The sequence below is a fragment of the Micropterus dolomieu genome, linkage group LG10, assembly GCF_021292245.1.
Source record: "Micropterus dolomieu isolate WLL.071019.BEF.003 ecotype Adirondacks linkage group LG10, ASM2129224v1, whole genome shotgun sequence".
NCBI classification, from domain to species: Eukaryota; Metazoa; Chordata; class Actinopteri; order Centrarchiformes; family Centrarchidae; genus Micropterus; species Micropterus dolomieu.
The window spans coordinates 24,720,960-24,735,119 of NC_060159.1; the positions used below are offsets into that span (position 1 = coordinate 24,720,960).

Sequence of the window (14,160 nt, forward strand, 5' to 3'; positions counted from 1 at the left end):
CACATTAAAGACCAGTGCAATTTCTTATCTACAAGATTGAATGGTGTTCACAGAGCGAAGTCATTTAACAAAGGCCAATAAAACATTTCTTCAGATTTATACAAGGACACTAGTAATTGAATAAGTAGCACATCACATACTGTAGGTTATTGCATGCACACAGGACTGTTATCATCATTCTGTACAGGTGTGAGGCTCAGCAGCCAAATTGCACATGATTTTTCAGCCACTTGAGGGAAGCTGAACAGTTAGCCCATTGGAACAGAAGAGAGAATTACTCATTCACTTTCCCAAACCCCATGCTTCTGGACTAGAACTCCTCACTGTTTAACTCATTAATGGGCGCCAAACCTGCAAAAACAAACAGTGAGCCATTCACAGTCCTTTAATGCAATGACTAAAGGGTTTTTTAAAATATGTTGAAGAAAAGTCACAGTGGCCGAGAAGGAACTCTGTTTTGTATCTATGCCAAACATGACACATCAGAGTACTTACAAAAATGCAATTTACAGTTCTCAGTCAGAGCTTCCAGTTTGCTGCATTTTATGACAAATATGTTCAAATATGTTTTCCCCTGTGCTTTTTCCTTCTCTGGACTTTATGTTTGTGTAATGTTAATGCTGTGTTATGATTTGAAGCAGTAAATCACAGAAAATAATTTCATAGGCAATTTAGATGAATATAAGATGGATCAGATTGTTCATCAGAATCATAATAACGATCACTAGGAACTACGATAATGAAAAGAGCGATAATGAAAAGAGCCAATCCAGAGGTCAGCAAACTGGACACTCTTTATTCACTGGTTGCACTAAAAGATTCTCCATTAAAATCAAAAACAGAATTGACGACAATGGACAACCTTGAGTCCAAACCCACCTCCAATGTGCTACTTACTGGTAAATAACACAGATATAAAGTTTAATCTTTACCGATGTTTAAGTCCTGGTTTGGTCCAGTATTCACAAAATATACAGTCATAGTTTGATGCATCAATTTGGGTTTGTGAAGCCGGGATCATGCAAGATAATTCTGGGTGAAGGATGACAGAGAACAAAGTTGAAGGACTGTTTGATATAAAGTTTTTATTGAAATGATCTTTGCCCCAGTGGAACAACTTCGTTTATGCTTAGTAAAAGGATTTTTCTATGTAAACTCAAAAGAGCTAAGTTATAAATTGCATCCATTAAAGTTTATCATTTACCAGGGTTTACAGTATGTAGGTAAAAGATACATCTGAGATTGTGTGTGTGTGTGTGTGTGTGTGTGTGTGTGTGTAAATATCTTGTTTTATTTATGTGGATACTTGGCCACAAATCAATTTAGGTCCTGTTATATCAATACTAGCAGTGAGCAGGATGGTAACTGTTGCTAAAAGCTTTCCATTTGTGTCAGTGATGGTTCAGGTTCCCACATTTCTGCACATTAAGATGTAGTTCATTATATGATTCATGACAGCTGTGAAACTACAGTTATTTAAAGTCCAATATATTTTTTACCAAATTCACACACATAATTATGGAAGCTGAGTTTAACTACCATTAGCAAATAGCATTTTGTGTGTCTCCGTTCATCATTTTGAATCTAAACACATGGTTTCCAATTTATTAGATACACCTTCCTAAAACTAATACAACAATTTTGCAACACATCCTGCCATCTTGTTTTTCAGTTTTTCTTAAAACTGTTTTAGTTCATTCAACTTCATAGCTATATTGACTCATATCAATGATGGTATACAGTGAGTACTTATTTCCCTCCCTGACTTAAGCTTATTACCTAGTGCTAGATTATGTGTGGATTTATTATTGATCAGGTCATTAGGTTAATTGGCTGTCCTTTCGAGGGCAACATACATTCATGAGGTTGGCGGATGTTGAGGACAGTGCAGCATCCTGAGGAGCCTACAGGCAAAGAGAGAACATACAAAGTCATAGAATCAAGATTCAGACTGAGACACTTCAAGCGTGAAAAGGCTAATCAATGAACAATGCCACTGTTTTCTTATCTACGTAACTTAAGTCATTCCAGTTTAACCTTCGTTCCACATGTGTAAAGAGTTGCCATATCTGCTTTCCACAGAGTCATCCAATGAATCCAGAATGCTGCTGACCAGGTTATAGTTCATAACAGCAAACACACTGCTCCAGTTTTCAGTGTCTCTTTCCTCTAAGGTATATATTGGACACGACTGTTAGACCAGTCATGTTATCAACATTACATGCTATAGAATTACGTCAGTTTGACAAAATATTGCTTAAAATTCAGCTTTACCACAAGACAATGACCCAAAAACATGAAGGTCCAACAGTTTGTATTGTGTGTGAATCATCTGAAGGTTTCGATACAAGAATCTGCAATTAGTTGAATTTAATGTATTGTTTGGAGGTTAAATTGAAAATAGCCACATAGATTAAGGCAATACATCACAGATTAAATTGGTTATAAAGCTAGTAAGTTTCCGTTGTGTCTGACTGAGCTCAGTTACATCAAGTTACAAAGGCAAACATGTAAAAAAGAAAAGTTAAAGATTCATTATGTAGAAAATGTATCTCAAAATAATATCTTCAAAATCATTTTGATGGTGCACTGACTTGTAATAGGGAGAATGGCTTCTCTGTCATTGCCTCCGCGGGCCCAGACCACCTGGTATTGCACTACTTAGCATTGGAATAGGATTTATTCCAATGTTACATGGTGGTACGATGCAATTTCTTTGGAAGAAGCAAGGTTGGTATCCTGATATCATGGTAGAGGCTGCAAAAAGACAGAAGTAGATGTTGTCGGAGGAAGCGAGGAAGCAAAAAAGATAGAGACCAGACAAGAGTGAATATTGGCCTGGCTTTTACTTTTTGGCAGAAGCTAAAATAGCTGGAAGGAGGCAATTCAGGCAGACCCAGGAAGCTCAACCTGCCTAAGGAGCTGCTGCCACTTTTACACAGCCATCATCTAGTCTGTGCTCTGTACGTCCATCACTGTCTGGTTTGGATCTGCCACCAAAAAGGACAGAAGCAGACTACAACGGACAGGCAGGACTGCAGAAAAAAATCATTGGTGCCAACCTGCCCTCCATTCAGGACTTATACATTTCCAGAATCAGGAAATGGGCAGGAAACATCCCTGTAGATCCATCTCACCCGGACACAACCTGTTACAACTTCTCCCCTCTGGTAGGTGCTACAAAGCACTGTACGCCAAAACCATCACTCTGATGAACAGCTGACTCACAGTGTCAGGAATAACCCAGTAACTCTGCCACTAATCAGCCACCTGTTTACTGGCTACCACTTATTATTTATTCATCATCCTCTATTCACACCTGTTCATACTGTTCATATTGTCATATTGTATATACTGTATACCAAATCCACTTACCTCATGTACATAACACCTGCACATAATACTTATTTATTTATTTATACAGCATTCTTTGCACTCATCACACTGTGTACATGTATGCTTGTACGTGTATGTGCACCTGTATATCACACCGACCTCCGACATGTACATAATAATAACAATAATGGTAATAATAATTTACTCCTGCATCCTTTGCACTCTGCTCATTGCACTATTGCACTATTGTCTCAATATGTCTGTTTTGTGCATAGCGTGTATATATTTGTTCTCTATACTGTAGCCTGTTTGATTTTATTACTGTATTATTGTGTTATTGTATAAGTAAGCACATCGTGAGCATTTTACGATCCAGAGTCATATTCCTCGTATGTGTACACTGGCAATAAAGCTGATTCTGATTCTGATGTTGGCGAAAGTTTTGTGAAATAAAAGGTTGCAAGACAGACGATGAGCTGGCCTTCATTCTGTTGGACTAGAAAGTAATATTGCTATGTCTTGTATTGTAGCACTTGCTTGATTTTTGGTATTAACAAAGTCAAAAATCAACATAACACATGCATGACTGGGTCTGAGTTAACTGCTCCTGATTAAACTTGACCTTATTCCTTCAACCTCTATACAGACTTAATTACTCTCCCTTTCTGACCACATTTCAACATTACGAAATGGCACATGAGATAACAACAGTGCCAGCCTGTCTTGATAAACTCAAACTACAAACAAAGCACTCTGTTCTGATGGTGCTGATAACAACTACTTTTAGTGGGTGAACTTTTCCATACTTCAGCCCTACCCTTGGGCTAGGCTGTTTGCCTCACTGTCAGCTACAAAAGGGACGTCTCCTTACCTAAACACTCACAAAGCTAACAGCAGCAGGACAGGAAACTTATTTTATCTGTAAACTGTCAGCATTTTCTGTAAACGTCATGGGGATATTGGATGTTTTTCTCCAGTCCTCCAGTTCTCTCTCCCTGTTGGGGGCTCTGTTGGTCCTGCTGCTCGTCTACCTCATCTCATCCTCTAGCTTCACCTCCCAGGAGGATGGGAAAGATCCTCCGGGACCAAAACCACTTCCCCTGCTTGGGAATCTGCTGCAGCTGGACCTCAAGAGACCCTACCAGTCATTACTGGAGGTGATGATAAGAGTAGTTTTCTTTCGGTAGTTTGTTGTTTTCACCTTGTTTTCTTTTTCCTTGTGTTTCTTATAAAAGAAAATACCATGATGTTTTGCTCCTGTTCTTAGCTTTCCAAGAAATATGGGTCAGTGTTCACCGTCTATCTGGGACCCAAGAAAGTCGTGGTCCTGGCTGGATACAAGACAGTGAAGGAGGCACTTGTTAATCATGCTGAAGAGTTTGGAGACAGAGATCCAATACAACTTATGCATGATGCTAGTAAAGGAAATGGTAAGGAAAGACAAAAACTGAGCTCTTTCCAAATGATCACCCTTTTCATGTTTATAGCCTTTACCCAATTTCAGCTACTTAGTTACCATATTTTGTTTTACTACTTCATCTCAGGGGTTTTATGGTCCAATGGTGATTCGTGGAAAGAGATGAGGCGCTTTGCCTTGACCAACCTGAGAGACTTTGGGATGGGCAAGAAGGCTTGTGAGGACAAAATCATTGAGGAATGTGACTATCTCATTGAAGTGTTTAAGAAATTTAAAGGTAAATGTCTTTTTATACCCAACTGTGTGAAAAACAACATTTCTGGCTTTAAATATTTATATTTAATATCAATCCTCATAATTTATATACTTTTCTCTGTTTCCCTTGTTGCAGGAGAAGCTTTTGATACAACTCAACCAATGAACTATGCAGTCTCTAACATTATCTGCTCAATTGTTTATGGCAGCAGATTTGAATATGATGACCCAGAATTTACATCCCTGGTGGATCGAACAAACAGAAACATTCAGCTTGCGGGCTCCCCATCAATACAGGTGTCATTTCATATATTTATTAAACTTTCAGCATTGGGGTTTTAATATACATAATACATAAACTGTGTTAACTGAATAGAAGAAATTAGAAAAAATTTCACTTACCTGTTATTTTACAAACTGATTTATATTTTTTAACAGGTGTACAACATGTTCCCATGGATCTTTAACTGGGTTTCTAACAGGAAGGAAATGCAGAAGTTGACTAGCACCAATATTAAACAGAATTTACTGCTGTTCAGTCGTTTGAAAGAGACCCTCAATCCACAGATGTGCAGAGGATTTGTGGATGCCTTTCTGGTCCGAAAGCAAAATCTGGAGGTTTGAAAGTGTATTATCACCTATCAAAATTGCTATTATGCTCATTGCTATTAAGATTCATGAAGGAAACCCAAGGTTTATCAAATTATGTATGAACTAACATTTGAGTCCCATGTTTGATTCCCACGTTTGAGTGCGATGGACAGCGTCCAATTAGGAAACCCAACATTATAGCTTTTTGACTTTTTAATCATTTTCTATGGGTGAAAGAAAGGCCTTTTTGGGCCTAAGCTCACATGACCTTTAACTCCTAAAATGATAAAAAGTCCAGCTCTGTTGCTAGGGGCATGGTGAGAAGCCAGTACCTCCAGTGAGTGCTGGTGGCTCAAGTTGTCATGTCCATTTACACTCCTCCCAGACCAGTGACAATGAATGAAAAAGCAACCCACTGAACCGTCACCAAACCAAAAAATCCCGAGATTCTCCAAGTAGTCCTTCCAAATAGTGTAAAGCGTGAAACATTTGGATCTGATTCATTTGAATAACTGCACTGATTCATATACCTGCAGGAATCTGGGATTACCAACAGTCACTTCCACGATAATAATCTTATGATAACAGTCCTGAATCTGTTTTCTGCCGGCACTGATACAACAGCAACTACGCTGAGATGGGGACTTCTGCTGATGGCCAAGTATCCAAAAATACAGGGTAAGGAGCCTAAGACACCCACAGCAGTTGACGCAACAATTTGTGCTTTGTCAACAAAAGAATCATGAAATTCATGAAAACAAAAACTTTTCATCTTCCAGACCAGGTCCAGGAGGAGCTGAACAGGGTAATAGGAAGTCATCAGGTGCAGGTTAAGGACAAGAAGAAACTGCCCTTCACTGACGCTGTCATCCACGAGACACAGAGACTGGCCAACATCATCCCCATGGCACTTCCTCATAAAACAAGCCAAGACATCACTTTCCAGGGTCACTTCATTAAGAAGGTTAGACTGAATGAAACGTCTGGTATGGAGGACCCAACCTGACTTGGAAGAATGTATTAAATAGAAAAGAAAAGTTTTAATCAATAACTAAAATTACAAATATATGACAAATATAAATATATTAACCTTTGGGGACAGTAAAAGCTATAGTAAATAATATTAAATACATTTCTTGAAAATTATGTGCCATTATTTTCTGTATAGATGTATGGATTTGATTATATTTTTATAAGTGAACTTAAAGGCAAATATTAAAATGTTGATTTCTTTTCACAGTTGAACTTAATAACTTTTATTCCGTGTCAGCATTGAATATTGGTACAAATTTGGCACGTTTATTTTTAATCTTTCATAATGACACTTAATTATACAGTTTTTTCAGTCATAGATTTGTTAGCATTTTAATTTCTATTTCTAGTCCTGTTTGGTCCTCCATATCCATTTGCAAGCTCAGAATACAAAATGTGTGAACAATTCAGAAAGTAGCAACTAATTTCTGGGTTGTTTTGTACTTTGAAAAGTATACTATTGCTTAGCACATTGACAGCTTTTCAATTTGTGTATTTTCTACAGGGGACCACAATGTTTCCTCTCTTGAACTCTGTCCTGTATAGATTTGATAGATTTAATAGATTACGTTTTTAAATCAATGACAAGGAGTGAACTTACAGGCAAATATTAAAATGTTGATTTCTTTTCACACTTGAACTTGACAACCTTCATTCATTGTCAATATAAATTTGGATTATCCGTACAATTTTGGCACGTTTATATACATTTAATCTTTTTAATAATGACCTAATTATGCAGTTTTTTCAGTCACTGATTTGTTAGCATTCTAATTTCTATTTCTAGTCTTGTTCATTTCCTCCATACCATCTGCAAACTCAGGACAATAACTCAGAATCTAGCAACTAATTTCTGGGCTCCATGAAATATTGTGTAGCTTTGTAGTTAGTAGAAAAGTATACTGTTGCTTAGCACATTAACAGCTTTTCAATTTGAGTATTTTCTACAGGGGACCACAGTGTATCCTCTCTTGACTTCTGTCCTGTATGATGAGAGTGAGTGGGAGAGCCCACACACCTTTTATCCTGCCCACTTCCTGGACAAAGATGGAAAGTTTGTCAAGCGAGATGCCTTCATGCCTTTTTCTGCAGGTTGGTGAATTTCGCCATCACTTCTTGACGTTAATGTACATGCAGAGGGCATGAACATTTTCCTTTGTTGTCTCTTTCAGGCCGCAGGATTTGTCTTGGAGAAAGTCTGGCCAGGATGGAGCTCTTCATCTTCTTCACCACCCTCCTGCAACACTTTCGCTTCTCTCCTGCACCTGGAGTTTCAGAGGATGAACTGGATCTGACTCCACGTGTGGGCTTTACCCTCAACCCTTCACCTCATAAACTGGTTGCTGTTTCCTATATGTGATCTGTAGTAGCTTGAAAATGCTGCTTTGACTATGATTTTAATTCAGATATATTCAAGAAAGTACAGTAGATTACATAATTTGTACAGTGCAATATTCCATGCAGTGCAACAGCAGTGAACATGCATGTCTGTCTATAGATCCTCCTAAATATTACACACTAAACCTTTAACTTACGTAACTAACATACTTGTTTTAACCCAAATCATGATCTTTTCCTGAACTTTACAAAGTAGTTTTGGTGCCTAAACCTAACCAAATTGCGACATTAACCCTTCACAATGTTAAGTACTGGTTTTGTTTTCAAAGTCAAACTGGACGTTGCATATTTATTATTTCTAAGTTGGCTGCAGTGTTCAGTTCTATTTTTTTTTTCCAGATGACAATACTGTTACATAACCTGCTAAAACAAGTGTTAAGTGATCTTTTAATTATGAACTAACTGATGTAACAGCAGAGACTTTTTTAAAAACAGTTTTACTACTATTGATTTACTTTGTCAAACAATTGTTTATTAATGTCCCTTGTCTGTCTTCAAATAAACCTTTGCCCTGTCTGGCACCCAAATAAGGTATCTCTTTGCCAAAATACACACAGAACTCAAGGCAACAGGGCCTGGAAATGAATTTCACACAGAGGACCCGGTCAGTCTTTAAGTAATGGAGAAATTAAATGTTTTTCTCCAAGCAACCAGCTCTGTCTCCCAGTTGGGGGCTCCCTTGTCCACAGGAAAACATAATTTGCCAATGCCATAGCAGCATTAAAATACTATTTGTTTTAAAATCATGGGCAGGGGTGGACTTTATCTGGCATACATACCAAATGCCCAGTTGGCCAGCACACATTTGAGGCCGTTGTAACGTAAATCGTTTATTTATATAACTGTTTAACAAATGGGCCAAACGATAGGCCCATAAAGCACAGACAGTGCTTGACATTGTTTCTGTAGCAAGCATAGTTTTTTAATGAAGTCTTAACTTTGGCTAACTGTCCTAATGGCAGAGGTGAGGTTATTTTGACATTACAGCGTTGGCTAAACCCACGCTGCTGTGAAAATGACTCAAAGGCTACTTGAGTATGAGTTGTGTACTCCATGGCCACCTCTGATCACCATGAAGTCAGTAAATGAGTGTGAATGAATAAACTGATTAACTTACACTGGTCCTTGGTACATAGGCCTACCACTCAGATGGTTTGGGGGAATATTACAGTAGGTAGCCTACACATATTATATGTGCAAGGATTTGTGAGGAGAGTCCGACCGATTGTGGTGGGTTACTTGGGCCAAAAATGCCAGGGCCGATTTTTTGTCCCATGCCAGCCCTGATCATGGGGATATTAGATCTTTTTCCTCCAGTCCTCTAGTTCTCTCTGCATGTTGGCGGCTCTGCTGCTAGTCTACCTTGTCTCATCCTCCTGTTTCAGCTTCCAGGAAGACGGGAAGGAAACTCTTAATTATTATTTTAGAACAATTTTTCTGACAATGATTTACTGTCTCGCGTAATGATTTACTTGTGTTAGAGGGTAAAGATGTTACACTGATTTCCCCTACCATCTGTACCTGTGCCTTTACCCTGCTCTGGCAGCCAAAAAATGCATCTATCTTTTAAACTGCACCTAACTCATTTTTTCTGGTAAGATATCACATAGAGAACACTGTTTCTTTCACAGTAATTGAGATATAAAACATTTATTTTGAGAACTGTTGGGAACTTCAGGTATTGCAAACTGTTCAAACATTAAACTTCAAAGAACACTGACCTGCTGCTTTTTCAGCCATGAACATGTGTTCAGACCATTGGGCTGTCACAGGGTAAAAGAACCCAGGCAGGGAACTTATTTAGTCACTGCAGTTGCAACAATTGGAAACAGATTAGTAATGGAGATATTAGATGTTTTTCTCCAGTCCTCCAGTTCTGTCTCCCTGTTGGGGGCTCTGTTGGTCCTGCTGCTCGTCTACCTCGTCTTCTCCTCCAGCTTTCAAGAAAGTCGTGGTTCTAGCTGGATACAAGACGGTGAAGGAGGCACTTGTCAACTATGCTGATGAGTTTGGAGACAGAGATTCACTGTTAATAGCACACGAAATGAATCAAGGCCACGGTAAGGAAAGAGCTTGTCATTTCCCTGTTCTATTTAACCTTAAACAAGGGTTTATGGTCCATAACCATGATTTATTTAAAACATATTTCATCTCAGGTATTGTATGGTCAAATGGTGATTCGTGGAAAGAGATGAGGCGCTTTGCCTTGACGAACTTGAGAGACTTTGGGATGGGGAAGAAGGCTCGTGAGGACAAAATCACTGAGGAATGTTACTATCTCATAGAAGTGTTTAAGAAATTCAAAGGTAAATGTCTTATTTCCTATCAAATGTGTGATCTCCCTTGTGGATGTTAAAAAAAAAACAATCGGCTGTGATTTTGATTTGTTGATGTGTTTCTAACCCTTTGGTAAAGGAGAAGCCTTTGATACAACCCAATCAATGAACTATGCAGTCTCTAATATCATCTGCTCCATCGTCTATGGCAGCAGATTTGATTACAGTGACCTAAAGTTTACATCCATGGTAGATCAAATAAACAAAAGAATTCAACTTGCGGGCTCCCCATCAATACAGGTATATAATTTACTATTTCTGTGAAGCTTTCAGCATAAATACATGTTACATTAACTGTAGTAATTGTATATGTCAAATTGTAAACTTTTGGTTAAACTGTATATCTGCTATCTATTTTATTTTACAGATGTACAACCTGTTTCCATGGATCTGCCAATGGGTTAGTGAAAGAAGAGAAATCCAAAACATCACAGCCTCCTTTAAAAAAAGAGAATTTAGACCTGTTCAGTCATTTGAAGGAGACCCTTAATCCACAGATGTGCAGAGGCTTTGTGGAAGCCTTTCTGATCCGAAAGCAAAATCTAGAGGTTTGAAAACTTATTTTTTTCAAATAAACACAGTCCTGTTAGAACTTGGATGCATTTGGAGAACTGTAGTAGTTTAAATACATCCATGCATATCTCATAGAAAACATTTAGATTCAGTGGACAGTACATTTACTCAAGTACTGTCCTTAAGTAAAAAATTCAAAACTTGTACTTTAGTTGGCAAATTTATTTTACTGCCACTTTCTACTTTTACTCCATCACATTGCAGATGGAAATATTGTACATCTTACTTCACTAAATTTATCTGGCAGCTTTAGTTATTAGTTACTTACAAATTAAGATTTTGGCATACAAGTTTATGAAAAGTATAGTTGAAACGATTGGTTGAATAAGTCAAGTCAATTGACAGAAAATTGAAAGGTTCACTGTGCAAGTTTTACTGACATCTAGTGGCGAGGGTTGTGAATTGCTTACAACTCCTCAGCCACTGTTCACCCCTCCCTTTCCAAGCGTGCAGGAGAAGCCACGGTGGCCAACACACTCTGTCAGCTCTTGTGCTAATTAATACTTGCTGGCCTCCATTAGTCCAAATTTCATGTCTCTTCTTACTTCTAACAAACCAGATTACTACTACTACTACTTCTTCTTCTTTCTATGTATTCAACATAGTGATAAAGAGCAGTTTATCTGTTTGGGCTACTGTAGAAATATGGCGGCACAACATGGCGATTTCCATAAAAGAGGACCCACGGTGTATGTAGATAGAAATGGCTCATACTTAGCTAATAAAAAAATAACAGTTCATTATGTAATGTCATTATACACCACTGAAAACATAGTTATGGATATTATATAGCATTTCTGTCTATAGAGCCTCCTAAATATTACACCCTGAACCTTTGAGTCATTTTCATGTTGCTCCAGAGGCGTGCGACCTCTGACATGAACAGCAATTGCAAGTCGCTTTGGATAAAAGCGTCAGCTAAATGAATAAATGTAAATGGACAAAACAAGCACTGTAAAGGTTTCTCACTATTTTCAGAATTTTAAAAAACAAAAAAAATCAATAAATGTAGAAAATAATCAGCACCACCTCAACAGCTATAGCAGTAAAATCCAGCTTTTAATTACGAGTAATCCATGAGTAATAATGATCTAATGTTATAATATCTCACACTCACACATATTAAGTCACAGGGGCCATATTTCTGCATTCTGCTTTTACTGAAGTAACATTTTCAATGCAGGACTTTTTACTTGTATGTATTTTTACAGTGTGGTTTTAGTGCATTTTCTTTTATTCATTGCCTTTGTAATGCGCAGAGAAATGATTTCAGTTTTTTTGCAAAGAGTTTTGGGAAAAAAATACTTTATGGCCAAGCTTGTCATGTGACCAAAAAACTCAAACATTAAAATCACAGCACAGTGCAGCAGTGTCAAGAAGCTTTGTTGGAGGTTAGTCAAGATCATGTTCTTGTCCACTCTGGTATCATCAAAAGTATAAGACGCCAATTTCTAGAGTCATTTGGCTTGGCATTACAACTCATTTTTACTTTTCGCATTGACTTCTATTGTGCCGAAACGGCATGCTGTTTTATGTCTTCTGTCACAGGTAAAATCAGTAAGGTGGTGGCGGGGTGGATAGTAAGCTGGTCCCTGACCCGTATGGTTCCTGAGTGAAACCATAATTACATAACATTAGTTTTTGGTTTCTATTTCCGTAACGCTATGCAAGTTACCACGCGACATCGTTGCTAACCTTAGCTACGTTACGTAAGCTAGGTAAGTACATTTATCGTTGTTACGATGGTGTGGTGTGGGGACAGAGGACCCAAATGCAGAGCTCAGAGGGAAGGAGGTTTATTGAAGGAAAAAGGGTGGTGAGGGACTGGAGGGTAGGGAGAGGTGGACGCCGGGGAAACACTGGCACAGGGAAACCGACGGGACTGGGGCCAGGGGGCCGGGGAACGCTGGGGCCAAGGAAGAGGGGAGGCAAGGAAGGACTGGGAGGACGCCGCGAGGGAAGTCCGAGGAGGAGAGGACCGGAGGGTGAGCCCAGCTGACAAAACGGAGGACGAGGGTGAGTGAACCTGGGACGAAAACAGACAGAGAGACAGGGTTAGTGACAGCAGCGATAAAGCTCAGGGAAACTGAGAAAAATCAAAAACATGAGAGCCTGAACGCTGTGACACCGGGTATGGAGCAACGATGATCAAGCAAGAACGGTGTGGAGAACTGGGGTTGAAATACAGGCAGGGATGAGGTTGACTAGTGGCGGGTGTGGCAGGCTGATGAGGTGCAGGTGCGGGTCGTTGGCTGGGCTCAGGAGCAGAGAGAGAGAGGAGGAGAACACAGGGGAGAAAACACAGGGAGGCAGGCAGGGAACAGAAAACCAAGGAAAAAGGAGAATAACTGATAAAAAGGAGATAAAAACCCAGGACACTCACCGTCAGCTGGGCTGCCACCACAACAGGGCCCCCTCCTCAACGGACGCCTCCCGGCGGCCTTCTCACTGGACTAAGCAGGCTTGGCAGATGAACACCGGGGGAGGAAGTTGCACTGGGGTCCGGCTGGTGGGGGTCCAGGGTCCAAAACAACACACAGGGAATTCAGGGAGGGTTTCAGGACTGGGAAGGGTCAGGCGAATGGGCAGGGCTGAACTGAGGACATAGGGCCAGACTGGTTGCCAGAGGGTGGAGCTGGGGAACGGCGGAGTTCAGGCGGAGCTGGGGAACGGCGGAGTTCAGGCGGACGTACCGGGGGCGGAGCAGAGGGATCTGAGGGTTCGAGCAGACGTCCCGGGGAGCCAGGGAGTTCAGCGGGGCAGCCTGAGGACAGCAGGGGAGCCAGGGAGGTCCGGCGGGCAGCCCGAGGACAAAGCAGGGGAGCCAGAGAGTTCGGGCGGGTGGCCCAAGGGCTGGGCTAAGGGGCGAGAAGACCCCTCCAGGGGCCGGGGAGCGAGACAGCAGCAGGGGGAGTCGGACCACCGGCGGGACTGAGGCAGGTCGGTCCGCCAACAGGGTAGCGGCGCTAGCAGGCCGGGGACCGCTAGGGACAGGCTGGAGGCTAACGGCGCTAGCAGGCCGGGGACCGCTAGGGACAGGCTGATGGCTGGCTGCGCTAGCAAGCTGGGGATCTGGACCAAACTGGGGAATAGCAGGTTGGGGATCAGGGACAGGCTGGAGGCCAGCGGCGCTAGCAGGCCAAAGGACAGGCTGGGAGCCAGCGGCGCTAGTGGGCTGGGGATCTGGACCAAACTGGGGGCTAGCCGGTTGGGGATCAGGAG

At 40.6% G+C, this 14,160-nt stretch overlaps 1 protein-coding gene and 1 pseudogene across 2 annotated transcripts; both read left to right on the forward strand.

Moving 5' to 3' along the window:
* Positions 1-4,242: 4,242 nt before the first annotated feature.
* Positions 4,243-8,556, forward strand: LOC123978346 (cytochrome P450 2K1-like). 2 transcript variants are annotated; one of them, XM_046061576.1, is made up of 9 exons: positions 4,243-4,493; positions 4,604-4,766; positions 4,881-5,030; positions 5,145-5,305; positions 5,447-5,626; positions 6,136-6,277; positions 6,379-6,563; positions 7,582-7,723; positions 7,804-8,556. In XM_046061576.1, exons 1-9 carry the CDS (start codon positions 4,287-4,289, stop codon positions 7,989-7,991), a joined length of 1,518 nt encoding a protein of 505 aa, XP_045917532.1. In that variant the 5' UTR covers positions 4,243-4,286; the 3' UTR covers positions 7,992-8,556. The 2 variants fall into 2 exon arrangements, with proteins under 2 accessions (XP_045917532.1, XP_045917531.1); XM_046061575.1 differs by having other exon boundaries at positions 4,604-5,030.
* Positions 8,557-9,868: 1,312 nt separating this feature from the next.
* The window catches only part of LOC123978347, a 16,452-nt pseudogene continuing 12,160 nt past the window's right edge, over positions 9,869-14,160 (forward strand).

Coding starts and splice junctions, on each gene's coding strand:
- LOC123978346 (XM_046061575.1), top strand. CDS start 4,287: ATGGGGATATTGGATGTTTTTCTCCAGTCCTCCAGTTCTCTCTCCCTG. Junction 5,031..5,144: donor AGTGTTTAAGAAATTTAAAG/GTAAATGTCTTT, acceptor CCCTTGTTGCAG/GAGAAGCTTTTGATACAACT. Junction 7,724..7,803: donor CTTCATGCCTTTTTCTGCAG/GTTGGTGAATTT, acceptor TGTCTCTTTCAG/GCCGCAGGATTTGTCTTGGA.